The sequence below is a fragment of the Oncorhynchus tshawytscha genome, linkage group LG19, assembly GCF_018296145.1.
Source record: "Oncorhynchus tshawytscha isolate Ot180627B linkage group LG19, Otsh_v2.0, whole genome shotgun sequence".
In the NCBI taxonomy this organism is placed as follows: Eukaryota; Metazoa; Chordata; class Actinopteri; order Salmoniformes; family Salmonidae; genus Oncorhynchus; species Oncorhynchus tshawytscha.
In genome coordinates this window covers 4376987-4392609 of record NC_056447.1, presented here as the reverse complement: position 1 = coordinate 4392609, position 15623 = coordinate 4376987, and the positions used below count along the sequence as shown (strand labels likewise).

At 45.3% G+C, this 15623-nt stretch overlaps 1 protein-coding gene across 3 annotated transcripts in view; it reads right to left on the bottom strand.

Annotated features, from left to right (window-relative positions):
- Window positions 1–15623, bottom strand: part of LOC112218245 (INSC spindle orientation adaptor protein) — a 91058-nt gene that overhangs the window by 43465 nt on the left and 31970 nt on the right. For 2 of the 3 annotated variants that reach the window (XM_024378883.2, XM_024378881.2), the window contains exon 2: window positions 683–987. In XM_024378883.2, the coding sequence (XP_024234651.2) occupies window positions 683–969 (287 nt within the window). In that variant the 5' untranslated portion in view covers window positions 970–987. Of the gene's footprint in view, window positions 1–682; window positions 988–13230; window positions 13403–15623 lie in introns of those variants that run through there. The other variant, XM_024378882.2, reaches the window with a different exon arrangement.

Sequence of the window (15623 nt, the reverse complement as noted above, 5' to 3'; positions counted from 1 at the left end):
GTATGTCTATGTAGATGAGGATGTTTTTGTGATATCTGCATATGTGTATGTTCTTTTTTTATTCCTATGTGTATGTGATTCATGGGTACGCGATTCATTTGAATCTGATTGAAAAGTAAGTGTGTGAGAACATGTCCCGTGCATTCCTGACTGTCTGTATGTGAGTGCCATATGTTGGAATCTTCAGTATACGAAACAGTCCTCGCAGTGCATTTGAATGTATTTGCGTGCATGGAGGTCTAATCCTAGACTGTGTGTGTGTGTGTGTGTGTGTGTGTTTTGGCAACTCAGAGACACATCCCACTCTAACAGTTGCAGGGTGGTGATGCGTTCGCTCTCAAACCCAGGCAAAGACTGCATAATGACACCATATATCCCATGTGTTTTTAGACCCATTTACAGATCTGAATCTGAGGTTATTTTATTACCAGTATTACTACTATTAGTAGCAACAGTGTACACAACATTATTGTGCCCTTGTGTAGCCTATATGTGTGTGTTATTGTGCATGTGTGTGTTTGTATTTGTGTACGCATGCGTAGGTTCTTGCGCTGTTGAATGTGTGTGCAGCCGTGTATGTGTTGGTGTGTGTCTCAAGAGACTGATGCGAGGCTGACAGTCCCATAGATACAGACAAAGCATATTATGTCATAGGTGCACCATGCGAGTCGTGTGCACTTACCTCATTGGAGATGAGGAAACAGAGCTACTGTGTCTGGAGCTCTGAGGAGTGGCCATTCTGGAGCTCTGAGGTGTGGCCATTCTGGAGCTCTGAGGACTAGCCATTTTGGAGCTCTGAGGACTAGCCATTCTGGAGCTCTGAGGACTAGCCATTCTGGAGCTCTGAGGACTAGCCATTCTGGAGCTCTGAGGACTAGCCATTCTGGAGCTCTGAGGACTAGCCATTCTGGAGCTCTGAGGACTAGCCATTCTGGAGCTCTGAGGACTAGCCATTCTACCTGTGTCCATATCACTTCAGCACAGCACCTGCAATAAACAACATTAGATTATTATTAGACCATCCAAAGTCACACATTGCTATTTTCTATAAATTTCACCATTCGGTAATGTAGAGTAAGTAATACACAATTTATTGCATCACCTATGCACTTGAACACAAATTGATACTTTATTAGAATCCTAAATCGAACATTTTAAAAGAAGGACCTGAACATTTTACATAATCATACACAGACAGATGCACACACGCGCTGACGCACACACACATACACACACGGCCTCTTTGGCTGTGTCGTTTCCACGGCACCGTATCCACTACAATCTCTCCTTATTGATCTGCATCCAAGCCTACTATTCATTTTTTTTACCAGAGTAATTCAATTATCAATAAAGCCCCCGTTTTAAATAGCTATAGGCCCCAGTGTGCCAGTGGAATAATATTTCTTATCTTCTAATTTATTGGCTGGCTGCCAGCCAGTAACTCTCCACTTTGAACCCAGGCAAGGGAGCTGAAGTTCTTAAGTGCCTGCAATTTTATTCTGCATTTTTATTGATGTATCCCATTTAGATTAGTCCATTTTTAAAACCCGCTGTGGCATGAGGGGGAGGGGGGTCCCATATTATAATCCATTTAGTTAATGGCATCCTGCTGTGGAATGATTACAGATTACAGATTTCATGTTTACTGTAGGACTATGATCAGCACATAGCTACATATGAGAATCATAGTCAACATCTCTGGCCCAGTGACTTGGTACAGGTTTAGCCACCGTGGTTTGGCTTATGAAATGGTGAGTGTTGTTGAATCAATAGATGTGAATAACCCCTTTTATACCACTTATTTCATTCCCGACAGTCACAAATGAACATGCACAGCTCCCCTGGTATTCTTTAAAAGTGTGTGAAATGGCAAACAGAAAATTTGTGCATAAGTGTGTCCAATTTGAATAGGAGCTGTTGAACTATTTTTACCATTATGCTGCTCAGTGGCAGAGCCCCACCTGTTTGCATGTTATTTTGGCATTAATACGTGTCACATATCAGTTTGCGTAAACGATCAAAATAAAGGACTAGCCAAGTCGCACACTCCATGTATAAACTCCCAGCAATTGAATGGGTATTTACCAACGTTTCGGCATCACTGTGAGGAAGGTACAGTTTATTCACCATTAGTTAGAACCTCCACACAAATAATTTTTTCTGGGTGTGCGCCAGCTCATGTTTTTTTAATCTACATATCAGTTTGCAAACAATGTAAAAACATTTAATTTTTTTAAATCATTGAGTTAATAAAGCCGCATACAAACATGGTCTCTTTTTTGCTTTCTTGGTTAAGGCAGCTCCAAAATGCAGGTGTTTCAGCCTAGCTCAGTGCTTTCTGTAGTGGTGGGGCAGCCAGCGGAAAATACGGAGCGTAGGGGTTCGTAATGTTCTCTAGTTGCATCGTGATTGGCTCAGTGTTCTGTCACTCATAGAGACACTACGTCACCGCAAAATGTACGGGTAGAGCTAAAATATTCAAGCCTCTTGGGTGCTGCCATAGACTTACATTAGGCCCATCCAACAAGGCTCAAGGTCATTGATCACAGATAAAATTACGTCAAATCACGTTATATCTACCTTAGCTTTGATTGGACTGATTATGTCAACATCCTACTTTCAAAGTCTTAGGTAGCAAGCTAAACAAGGAGTCATCATCATGCATCAAGTCAGCAATCTACTGGCAAATCCTTTTCAATCCTTGTCATATGAAGATAAATAATAAATAAAACGTATTGGTGCTCATCGGCCACTGGACATAAACATTACACAACAAGTTGGAAATCGCAAATTCAACAATGAGTGCTAGGGCGCCACTGCAGCCCAAGGTTCGATCCCAGCCGCCCGTGACCGAGAGACCCATAGGACAGCGAGCAATTGGCCTAGCGTCGTCCGGGTTAGGGGAGGGTTTGGCTGGCCGGGATGTCCTTGTCTCATCGTGCTCTAGTGACTCCTTGTGGCGGGCCGGTCTGTCGTCAGTTTGACAGTGTTTCCTCCGACACATTGGTGCGGCTGGCTTCCAGGTTAAGCGAGCAGTGTGTCAAGAAGCAGTGTGGCTTGGCTCTTGACCTTCGCAGAGTCGAATTGCAGCAATGAGACAAGATCGTAACTACCTATTGGATATCACAAAAAAGGGGGTAATGCCAGAAAATACTACAGTGAGTTCAATACAACTGGGAACTCAGATAAAATTAGCTCTGACTGGGAAAATACAGATTTTTTGGAATGGTCATCCAACTCTGAATTCCAAGTCGGGATTTGGCCCTCTTTCTAGAGCCTACAAGTACATTTCAAAAGTGCTGAACAAATAGTTATATTGACTACGTCCGTCCTAGCTCGCTCATTAATGTCTTAATCGAAATTACGGATTGCCTCTTATCCGCTCTTTGTCCCCTTATTCCATAGTTTGTACATCTCAATTGTCAGTAGAAACCACATTTGTTCAAACAAGTCAGCCATATCAGCGATGTTCTTTTAAAAGGCAGTAAATGAGTCTGAATGAACTGTTTCGCTGACAGACAAGGCTCAGCTGACAGCCAGGTGTAGCAGTGGTAAGGTGTTGGGACTGCTGTTGGGACTCTACTGTTGGGACAGATTAATGTAGGCCCTAACAGTTTGTCAGCACCGTTTGTCACCGTTATAGTGCGATTAATGTATTGTTTAGTGTTGTATAGTGGCTTTGCTGGCATTCATCAACAAAACATTTTATTACCCCACCAAGGTTTACATGCTAAAATCGCCATTGTTGGTGAGAAAATAACGACGAAGTCAATTAGACAAATCTACTATGAGAGAGAGAGAGAGAGAGAGAGAGAGAGAGAGATGAGTACTGTTTCACTGCAGTCTTGGCACCGCAAGTACAGTACTCTGCTTAAAGAGGGCAAATCTGATATCATCACCAGCCAGGATTTTATCCAACATTTTATGTGAGTAAAGTACATGTCAGATAAAAAATGTATCAAAGTTATTTTTATCTGCACTATGTCATCACGCACAGCCTTTTATCCACAACAAGTCAGTTTGATGGAAACACCTCTGGTGGAAAAATGCACATACTGTTTTTAAGCACATTTTAATACTATGAAGGGTGAGATTGTTGCAACTGTTGGTAGATATCATCCCCTTTGTTTTGAAAGGAGGCCAGAAAACTGTCACAGAGGTCAGAGGTGATCGTGAGAGAGGGGTTGTCCAATGGGCGGAGAGGTTTGTTGATGATTGAGAAGAGCAGTCTTGGGTTTCCTTGTTCATTCCTTATGATGTTGGAGAAATAGGCAGATTTGGTTGTGGCAAGTAAGTCCTTGTGGTCTTGGTAGGCCTCCCTATGGACAATAAGCCCTGTCCGTGTGTGGAGCCATTCTAGTCGTCGTCCTATGGCTTTCATGGCACGCAGCTCAGGAGGGTACAATGGCGCTGGGATGTTGACGGAGACCACCCTTGTTTTAAGGGGAGCCAGAGCATCCAGGTGGGAGGAGAGCTCAATGTTATAATGAGCCACCAGGTCAGTCACTGAGGATACATGAGGTTCAGGGGTGTCATGTGATTGCATATCCAAGCTGTGTTAATCCTTTTTATATTTCTCGAGGTGTTGGTGCACTTGTTGGCTTGGGCATGGGGGCGGGCACACTGAACAGTATGGCCTCATGGTCAGATATGGATTTGTCCAGACCTGACAGGTTGGAGGGAGCCATGCCTCTGTCATGGGTGGGGAAGTTTACATGCTATGTAGAGTTGAAGCAATCCAAAAGGGCAGTACAGTCTCCGGCAAAGCACATCCTTCAGAGTCCACGTGAATGTTAAAGTCCCCTAACAATAGTTTGGCAGGACACAGGGAGCTCAGCTAATTCAGAAAGAAAGACTGAAGAGGTTTTAGGTGGCCGGTAGATGAGGACTATAAGCAGTGGTTGAGGGACAGATATTATACAGGCTATATGTTCAAAAGAGGTTACCTGCAGTACATGTGTGACTTTGATCTTCGAGTCAGACCAATGAAGGACAGCAAGCCGACCTCCACGACCCAGAGCACAAGGTTTGACAAGGTAAACATAGCCAGGTGGTGTTGCTTGGTTAAGCAGGTAATAGTCATTAGGTTGTTGCCATGTCTCTGTTGGGCACAGAACATCAACACATTCGTCCACAATAATGCCACTGACGAGTAGGGCTTTGTTGTTCAGGGATGAGTATTAAAAAGGGCAAAATTGCCAGGTGACTGGCGAGTGGAGTGGGCTGGGATGGCTGAGCTTTTGGGCAATGTTCTTAAATTGTTACGGTCAACACCAGAACATTCAGCCGCGAGAGGGGCAAGAGAGGGAGGCATACAGTTCTGTGTGGACTCAATTGGCTTATTAATGGATTTCTAAACGCCTCATCATCTTGGATGTTTGAGTTTTTTCCGCAAGGATTCCAAAGTGGAAGAAGTACATTTTTTGAGCTCCTTACTAAGGATTTGTTCTATCCTTTTGAGACTAAGATGGAATCCACTTGAGTAAAATATGTGAGTGTCTCCAATTCCTGTACTTCGTGGTCCTTTGTAGTCCTCCAAGAGACAAGGTGAATAACTTCAATGTAGGTATTCATTGAAGGAATTCAAAAGAAAACAAATCAGCTGGCTAGCTAGACTTTGTCGATAGGAAAAAGTCACATTTCTTATCCGGTTTCGACGTCGAGGTTCAAAATTACTAGATTAAAATCCTTAAGAGTCAATCTAATGAACATGATGACAAAAATACCCATCAAAATCCGTCAGTTTAAGCTAGACATCCGTTTTTTTGCATGGGTTGCGAATCCACCGCATCTGCCTGGCGTCATTCCGCATCTGTGGTGGAAAGTGGCATAGCTATGGCGCTGTTTGTCAAACCTGGAGACGTCCCGAAAATTAGTCTTCTCACAAAATTGTCTGTAGTGTCCAAACGGTTTGGCATACTAACTCGCCTGAAGGTAACCCAGACAAATGAATGGGAGCATGGAAGCAGTTTTGTGGCAACAAAAATAAGGGGATAAATATGTTAAAAATATAAATATTTCCTGAACTTATTCCTTATTAAAAAAAATGCCATTTGGGACATTGTGAGAAAGATTGGGGCTGCAGGCAAATCAAATCAAATCCAATTTTATTTGTCACATACACATGGTTAGCAGATGTTAGTGCGAGTGTAGCGAAATGCTTGTGCTTCTAGTTCCGACAATGCAGTAATAACCAACAAGTAATCTAGCTAACAATTCCAAAACTACTACCTTATAGACACAAGTGTAAGGGGATAAAGAATATGTACATAAAGATATATGAATGAGTGATGGTACAGAGCGGCATAGGCAAGATACAGTAGATGGTATTGAGTGCAGTATATACATATGAGATGAGTGTGTAAACAAAGTGGCATAGTTGAAGTGGCTAGTGATACATGTATTACATAAGGATGCAGTAGATGATATAGAGTACAGTATATACATATACATATGAGATGAATAATGTAGGGTATGTAAACATTATATTAGGTAGCATTGTTTAAAGTGGCTAGTGATATATTTTACATCATTTCCCATCAATTCCCATTATTAAAGTGGCTGGAGTTGAGTCAGTGTGTTGGCAGCAGCCACTCAATGTTAGTGGTGGCTGTTTAACAGTCTGATGGCCTTGAGAAAGAAGCTGTTTTTCAGTCTCTCGGTCCCAGCTTTGATGCACCTGTACTGACCTCGCCTTCTGGATGATAGCGGGGTGAACAGGCAGTGGCTCGGGTGGTTATTGTCCTTGATGATCTTTATGGCCTTCCTGTGACATCGGGTGGTGTAGGTGTCCTGGAGGGCAGGTAGTTTGCCCCCGGTGATGTGTTGTGCAGACCTCACTACCCTCTGGAGACCCTTACGGTTGTGGGCGGAGCAGTTGCCGTACCAGGCAGTGATACAGCCCGACAGGATGCTCTCGATTGTGCATCTGTAGAAGTTTGTGAGTGCTTTTGGTGACAAGCCAAATTTCTTCAGCCTCCTGAGGTTGAAGAGGCGCTGCTGCGCCTTCTTCATGATGCTGTCTGTGTGGGTGGACCAATTCAGTTTGTCTGTGATGTGTACGCCGAGGAACTTAAAACTTACTACCTTCTCCACTACTGTTCTATCGATGTGGATAGGGGGGTGTTCCCTCTGCTGTTTCCTGAAGTCCACAATCATCTCCTTAGTTTTGTTGACGTTGAGTGTGAGGTTATTTTCCTGACACCACACTCCGAGGGCCCTCACCTCCTCCCTGTAGGCCGTCTCGTCGTTGTTGGTAATCAAGCCTACCACAGTTGTGTCGTCCGCAAACTTGATGATTGAGTTGGAGGCGTGCGTGGCCACGCAGTCGTGGGTGAACAGGGAGTACAGGAGAGGGCTCAGAACGCACCCTTGTTGGGCCCCAGTGTTGAGGATCAGCGGGGTGGAGATGTTGTTGCCTACCCTCACCACCTGGGGCGGCCCGTCAGGAAGTCCAGTACCCAGTTGCACAGGGCGGGGTCGAGACCCAGGGTCTCGAGCTTGATGACGAGCTTGGAAGGCACTATGGTGGTAAATGCCGAGCTGTAGTCGATGAACAGCATTCTCACATAGGTATTCCTCTTGTCCAGATGGGTTAGGGCAGTGTGCCGTGTGGTTGAGATTGCATCGTCTGTGGACCTATTTGGTCGGTAAGCAAATTGGAGTGGGTCTAGGGTGTCAGGTAGGGTGGAGGTGATATGGTCCTTGACTAGTCTCTCAAAGCACTTCATGATGACGGAAGTGAGTGCTACGGGGCGGTAGTCGTTTAGCTCAGTTACCTTAGCTTTCTTGGGAACAGGAACAATGGTGGCCCTCTTGAAGCATGTGGGAACAACAGACTGGGATAGGGATTGATTGAATATGTCCGTAAACACACCAGCCAGCTGGTCTGCGCATGCTCTGAGGGCGCGGCTGGGGATGCCGTCTGGGCCTGCAGCCTTGCGAGGGTTGACACGTTTAAATGTTTTCCTCACGTCGGCTGCAGTGAAGGAGAGTCCGCATGTTTTAGTTGCGGGCCGTGTCAGTGGCACTGTATTGTCCTCAAAGCGGGCAAAAAAGTTATTTAGTCTGCCTGGGAGCAAGACATCCTGGTCCGTGACTGGGCTGGTTTTCTTTTTGTAATCCGTGATTGACTGTAGACCCTGCCACGTGCCTCTTGTGTCTGAGCCGTTGAATTGAGATTCTACTTTGCGGAGGGAATAGTTACACTGTTTGTATTCGGTCATGTTTCCAGTCACCTTGCCCTGATTAAAAGCAGTGGTTCGCGCTTTCAGTTTCACGCGAATGCTGCCATCAATCCACGGTTGATGGCAGGGTCTTCCTGTGAAGCGACGTCGGGGATGGGGTTGTCTGAGGCCGGGAGAGCCGAACGAGACTCATTCCGGTTTTCTTTGGCAGTGTTCAGAGTCCGGATTATCCCTGGCCGGCTCTGGAGGGTTTTCAGAGTGTGAGTCAAATAACATCAGTCCGTGGCAGCCTAAATCCCCGGCTTTGTATTTATAAGGGGTGAGTGAAGCATTTGTGGATAATACGCCTTTGACGGAGCTGTGTCGTAGGACGGCAGATCACCTGGGGGTGGATTGGCTGTCTTCTCCCCCGCAGTGGAATTCCTCCAGGAATTAGAGGTTGGTTTTTTACCGTCTTGGTGCTTCTGGGCAGCGGTGGACATCTTGGCACAGACACCGTTCTGGGTCGAAGGAGTGTGGGGTGAAAGCAGATTCCTCCGCAGCGCAGGGGAAGAAGCAGACCTCACGACCATAGGTGGAGGCTGGGGGCTTGTTCTTGGGGGCCTCCTCCCCAAGCATTTAGAGTGACAGCAGTGCTCCCAAGTGGCTCGTCAATGGGGGAAAGTTGCCAATTTGCCGGTGTGGGCCGGGTATGAGAACGGCTGTACCACGAAACATTGTTTCTACCCAAGGTTCCTCTCTGTTCAGAGGTATCAAAAGTGTGGTATCGTCCAGATGTGGGTATAATAAACAGTTTCTTCCCCACATTTGTCAATAGTCGTGGATATTTTAAAAAACATGACAGAAAAAAAACAAAGGATCCCAGTCCTCAGAGCAGTATTCTGCCCCTTCAGGAGATAATGTATGGGAGGCTGGCAGCGCGCTTCGTCCAGTGGCATTTCACCATGGCTGATGAGGACAGTGAGGAGTACAGTCTGCAGATCACTGTGCTCCTCTTTTTTTGTGGCGTCATTACGTCAATGATCCCCGAGGTCATTAGCGCCTGTCATGAGAGAGGAGATTCAGGTGGTCCCTCGTGTCAAAAGTACAGAGCGGTTGGTACAGCCAGTACTTCTTAATTCCCAAGAGCAAAGGATTGTTGCGTCCCATCCTGGACTTCAAAATGCTCACACTTCGCAGGCTATTGCAATCGGTGCGTCCCAGCAATTAGTTTACGTCCATAGATCTGAAGGATGCATTTTTTTATGTGACTATACTTCCTCCCCACAGAAAGTTTGAGGTTTAAGTTTGAGGGTGTGGCATATGACTTCCTGGTTCTGCCTTTAAGGCTCACCCTACTGCCCTGCACCTTTTCTATGGTTGTGGAAATGGCTTTGGCACCTGTGCAAATGCGATGGGGATCAGCATATTGGCCTATCTGGATGATTAGCTGAACGTAGCAGAGTCGAGGGAACAGGTTCAGCTCCCTACTGCCAAGCTGGTTTCCCATTTTCAGTCTCTGGGGTTCATAATGAATCCAAAGAAAAGTTGTTTGACTCCGGCTCAGCGCATTCAGTTTCTAGGGCGCTGGATTTAAATTATCTAGAGCTAATAAATGTGTTTTTTTAGAGCTGATGCTTTTCCTTCTGATGTTGGATGGCCAGCATATGTTGGTAAGGTACTACAATAGGATGGTGGTGACTCATATGGAGCAGTGCTTATGTCTAACGTATCTTCGCTGATCTCTCAACGTGGATCTACCTTCCAGGGGGGATCCTAGCTCTACGGAGTGGAAACAGCACCCCTCGGTGGTTGCCCAGACATAGGACCATTTCAGCAGAGCCGACGTGGATCTTTAAGTAACACGAGAAAACTTGCATTGTCGTCTGTTTTTCTCAATGAGCGATCTGGCTGGGCTCTCTGTTGGGAACCGATATTTTGGAGTATTAGTGGCCTCGGACCCTGCGCTATGATTTTCCTCCGGTGGACCTGATTCAAGCCACTGTGGAGAAGGTCCGTCAGGAGAGTCTGTTATTGAATCTTGTGGCTCCTTGTTGCCCCAGACAACCCTGGTTCCCAGAGATTATCCACCTGTTGGGCGGGGACCCTTGAAGGGTTCCATGTCATCGGGAGATTGGGAGAGTTTGCCACCCACAACCACATATCTCTGTGGGGTTGGGCCCTGAAAAGGTTGAATTTGACAGATAGTGATTACGACTATGCAGTCGGGCTTGTGCGCCCTCTACGAGAAGGTTATGTGCATAAGTGGCGCGTGTTTGAGGTTCTTTGGTGGACATTTTGATGTTCTTGCATTAACTTTGTGAGCCTTTCTTTTCCCACATTGAAGGTTTATATGGCCTCGGCGTGTCATGAAGAGACTGACGGCTCTACCCTGGGGTCTCATCCCCTGGTGGTGCGGTTCCTGAAAGGTTGCGTCGGATCAGACCAGTGTCTAAGCCTATGGCACTGACCTCAGTGCTACGCTAATGGCCTTGGCGTCGGCCAAGCGTGTTGGGGATCTCCACGAGCTATCAGTACACCCTTCCTGTTTGGAGTTCTCACATGGGGTAGGGTGCTTTCTAAGCAGCGTCTTTCTTATTGGATTGTGGAGTATATCTCCCTGGCATATGACAGCAAATGACAAGGGTTGCCTAGCGCTGTGTGGTAAACCTTAATCCACTAGGGGTGTGGCTGCTTCTTAGTTCAGGGGCATGATGATTGGTGATATGTGTGATGCAGCGAGTTGGGGTTCCTCACATACCTTTGTGAGGTTTTATCGCTTGGTTGTAACTGCTCCAGGTGAGGCTCATAGTGTTCTTATGGCAGTGTGCAGGTTGAGCATTTATTCGGGTTAGCAGAGTTCCCTGTGGATTTGAGCCTTGGGCTGTCTTGGGGTGCGGCAGTGCATTAAGTGCGCATTATCAGGGTTACCACAGTTTGCTGTGGGTTTGAGCCTTGGGCTGCCTGGGAGTGCCTGAGTACACCGTTTCCAGGTTACCACAGTTTGCTGTGGGTTTGAGCCTTGGGCTGCCTGGGAGTGCCTGAGTACACCGTTTCCAGGTTACCGCAGTTTGCTGTGGGTTTGAGCCTTGGGCTGCCTGGGAGTGCCTGAGTACACCGTTTCCAGGTTACTGTAGGTTCCTTTGGGTTTGAGCCTCGGGCTGCCTGGGAGTGCCTGAGTACACCGTTTCCGGGTTACTGTAGGTTCCTGTGGGTTTGAGCCTTGGGCTGCCTTGTTCATCGATTGGTCGATAATATGCAGCCGAGCGTGTGTTCTTCACCAAGTCACGACAAGGGCTCTGTTTTGGACTTGCGGTTCCTTGCGATACGTGTTCTGACATGTCAGGCTTGCAAGGTAAGTATTGTTTTTGGAACCATGAGGTCTATGGACTGTCAGTGCGCATAGCAGAGTTGCAGCAGGTTCTGATTCCCTATATGGGCTCTGACAGTTCAGGCCTCATGAGGCGCTGACAGTTCAGGCTTCTCCTGAACCTATTTAGGCTTGCCATAATAAAGGGATTGAATATTTGACTCGAGACATTTCAGCTTTTCATTTTGAATTAATTTGTACAAATTTCAAAAAACATAATTCCACTTTGACATTATGGGGTATTGTGTGTAGACCAGTGACACGGAATCTCAATGTAATCCATTTTCAATTCAGCCTGTAACACAACAAAATGAGGAAAAAGTCAAGCAAGGGGTGTGAATACATTCTGAAGGCACTGTAGTTGCTCCGCTACCATCTAGAAGGCAGAGACAGTACAGTACCCTGCCCTAAACCTTAGAGATTGCTGGCCTATGTACTGTACATACTGTATTTTATTCATGACTCATCCTATATAACTATTGCTGTACATACCTTTTCTATTCGTATACTGTCCATACTGTCTATACACACACCATTCACACAAATACATATTTATAATCTGAACTGACATTTGCTCGTTATATGTCTTACTTTCTTGTTCTTTTAAAAAAAATATTGTGGATTATGTGTGTATTGTTATTGTATTGCTAGATATTGCTGCCCTGTTGGAGCTAGAAACATAAGCATTTCGCTACACCTGCGATAACATCTAAAAAAAACGGTGTACTGTACACGACCAATAAACTGTGATTTGATTTGTGACTTGCACAACATGGTACTATTAGAACACGTCAAAGCTCTGACATCTAGGTATTTTACTGACTTGAAATTATAGTGCTGCTGAGGTATTTTCCTAACGTTCCTCAGAAACCATGTTTCAGTGTTATTTTCAAGTCTAAAAGGAAATCTGAGTGTCCAAATGGCTTCCTGCCCGTGCCATGGAGAATGTGGTCGGCTCAGGTGCAGAAACAAAGGACACTTCTGTTTTAGCCGTGTCACATATGGGGTAGAATAACAACCGCCTAGCGGTTTGTGTGTCTAAGGGCTGCTGAGGGAAATCACTCAGGTGTGCACTTTAATTTATTGCGGCACTTGCAGTTTGTGTGTGTGGGTGCGCGCGCGTGTGTGATGTCTTATGTAGTATCCATCTCCAGCATGTATTGTCAGCCCCTGCATTGTGCATGAGATCCATCTCGCTAATTCACCACAAAATATTCAATTCCTTAACAGTATGGGGTAGCAAACCATGTGACATACATTGCACAAAAGGTTTATACTGATTACTATGAAAGTCCTGAATGTCGGCCATTTCAAAACTGAGCTACCGTACAATTGACAGAGTCACTGAGACACCACACAGTCGTTGCTATTTTCCTTTATTTGGTGTAAGATACTGTAAACAGTTCCAGACAAACATGTCATTGTCTGCAGGCCTCAATGTCTGTGGTCTTAATAATTGCAGAGTCACAGTTAGCAATACATTTTCAGGACTTTTTAATGCTTTGTGGGGAAACATTAAGCCCATTTCAGTCTTTACGTGAAACCACTGCCTGGATTCAGCAATTGGGTCCACAAGCCAAAAACATAAAGAAAAATGCAGCCCTTATAGAGCTCCTCATTAGTTTGCCAGAGGAAGTAAAATAGCATATAACAAAAGAAGATGCAGTTTAAGAAGGAATAAGGAAGCCCACTTACCATCTAAGAAAAAGCTTTAAGTTCAGAGTGGTGCTAGACAAATTCCTCAAACCAATCCCACAGCTCTGTTTTCCCTTGGGAGAGTGGGTTCCCAGGAAGTAACTAACTAGCGCAGCCATCTGACCTCCCTGGCCTTTAAATAGACATGATATGCCCCGTATGGGCGACTAGACGGCATAGTGTCCTACCAGTCCTCTAATTGAGCTATGAGAGGAGGTTCACAGGAGGAGACTGTGGTCACAACCTCAGCTACGAGGCTGTCATCGGGAGGGGAAGGCCTGGGAAGGATGGGTAGGATGGCTGGGTGGGTGGTGGGAACATGACGGCACTTTGCTCTGCTCTGCTCTGGCATTCCAGTCCCACACACAGTGGGCTGTCTCAATGTGGGCCCTGTCCTCTCAGACCCACAGGGCAGCACTAACAGAGCCTGTTCACAGCGACTGAAGCAGCTAACAAAAGCTATAGGCATGCTCGCAACAAAAGATAGTTATGCTGGAACAGACTACGGTAGCACTATGGAACCCATAGTGATATAAACACCAGCATGGTGGACACGGAAGGAGATGGTGTTAAAAGAAACAAACCGGTATATCAAAAATGCTGCTAGCTACACCATAGGTGGCTAAGCAGATTGACACCAAATAGTCAACGACCAAATAATCAGTGGGCTAGCTGGTACACTGAACAATCTGCCCTAGGTTTAAGAATATTGCAAAGATCAACAGGTTCTTTCCAGAATCCAAAATCCCCTCTAGCTGATATCTCAAAAGAGTCTAAAAGTAGAGCATTCCCCAGATAATAGTGGTATTTTTGGTTTGAGTTAGCTTTTTCCCAAACTAGCGGTCGCCTTATTTGAAAATGGGGTCACGAGAGAAACTGAAATAAAATGTAAAGAAATTGCGCTTGGTTCATAGAACCGGGGAATATGTCAGTGCTAAACAGAGCAGTTCTGTTTTCTTCCTACAAATGTGGCTCTACCTTTTGAACAGTTTAAGCTACAAAATATAATAACCCCATCACTGGAAGATTAAACTGTTTTGCTCTACAATGCCCACAAGCCGCATAGGAGTCAGAGTGGACAAAACCAGGCACTAAATCAGACTGGGGGGAAAAAAGAACATCATCAATGATAACTTTATTTTCTACACAGAAGATCATACATAATTATTGCCTGATGATCTTCTGAACTTCCCGATACCTTTCTGCTTGATTTCAGTCACTTTAAACCATACTTCCTTCAGATTGAATTACTGTCAAAAGTTCTGTCAGACTGATTTGTAATAGACTGTCATAGTCCATTGGCCATTGATTACATCACCATTTTTTTTACATGGTGGGGTCATGAAAAATTGTTTATCAAATTGGGGTCACGGGCCAAAACGTTTGGGAACCCCCTGAGTTAGCTTATTAGCCAATGCTAACAGAGGGGGGAAATAGCTAGTTACTTACTTTAGGCCAATGGACTGTGGTAACTGCTGGTAAGTTTTAAACATGTGTATGAAATCACTGAGCGTAACTATTTAGCTATCTAACATCTATTCAAACTACAGGTTCTAGGCACTCATGTTCTCCTGCATATGTATCACATCTAGGAATCTCCATCCTACACACTGCTGTCACATGACCATAAGCTTGACACCTAAAACACTGTAATGGATTCAGGACAAACACACAAGTGATAACTGACTTTATCTGTTAAAGACTCTGCATCAAAACTCAGTAGTACAGACAGTGTCTTCTCTGTTTCACCACGCTCCCCACTGGGTCTGCGTCGCACCAATTGGCGGGCGTCACAGACACCGGGAATCTTCAACTTCAGTTGATCCTCCTCAACACTTAACGCCACCCCAGTTATCACTCCTTTTAACGGCGCCCTGCTCCGGAGAGGAAAGCAAGTCACAGTTCTTGTCCCCAGTCACGTGGTGTGGTGCACACTCCCTCTGGACAGCAGAAACGCAAAAAATCTACACGATTCCACTTCGAGTCACTTTCACCAACCCAACATTCCCCAACCTGCTTTCCACCCAACCTGAAACCACATATGGATCTGCCAGAAGACAAGGATCCATTCTCTCCAAAAGAAAATAGAAATTCTACTGTGCCAGAATCATCTTTGTCATCATCAGGAAGAGGCTCAAACTCAGCGGTCTTCACCGCACCTGCCACCGCAGTTAATTCATCCTCACTCTCGTTTACATTCACTTTCCTTCTGTTGCTCTTATAAAGGTTCTGTGTCATCCACCACTCCACTCCATATTCACTCAAAACATGTTCCACTTTTCTCCTTTTTCCCTGTCAACCATCTTCTTCTTCATCAGATCTTCCAGAAGGCTTGTGGATTCCCCCATTCCATATTCACTCAAAACATGTTCCACTTTTCTCCTTTTTTCCTG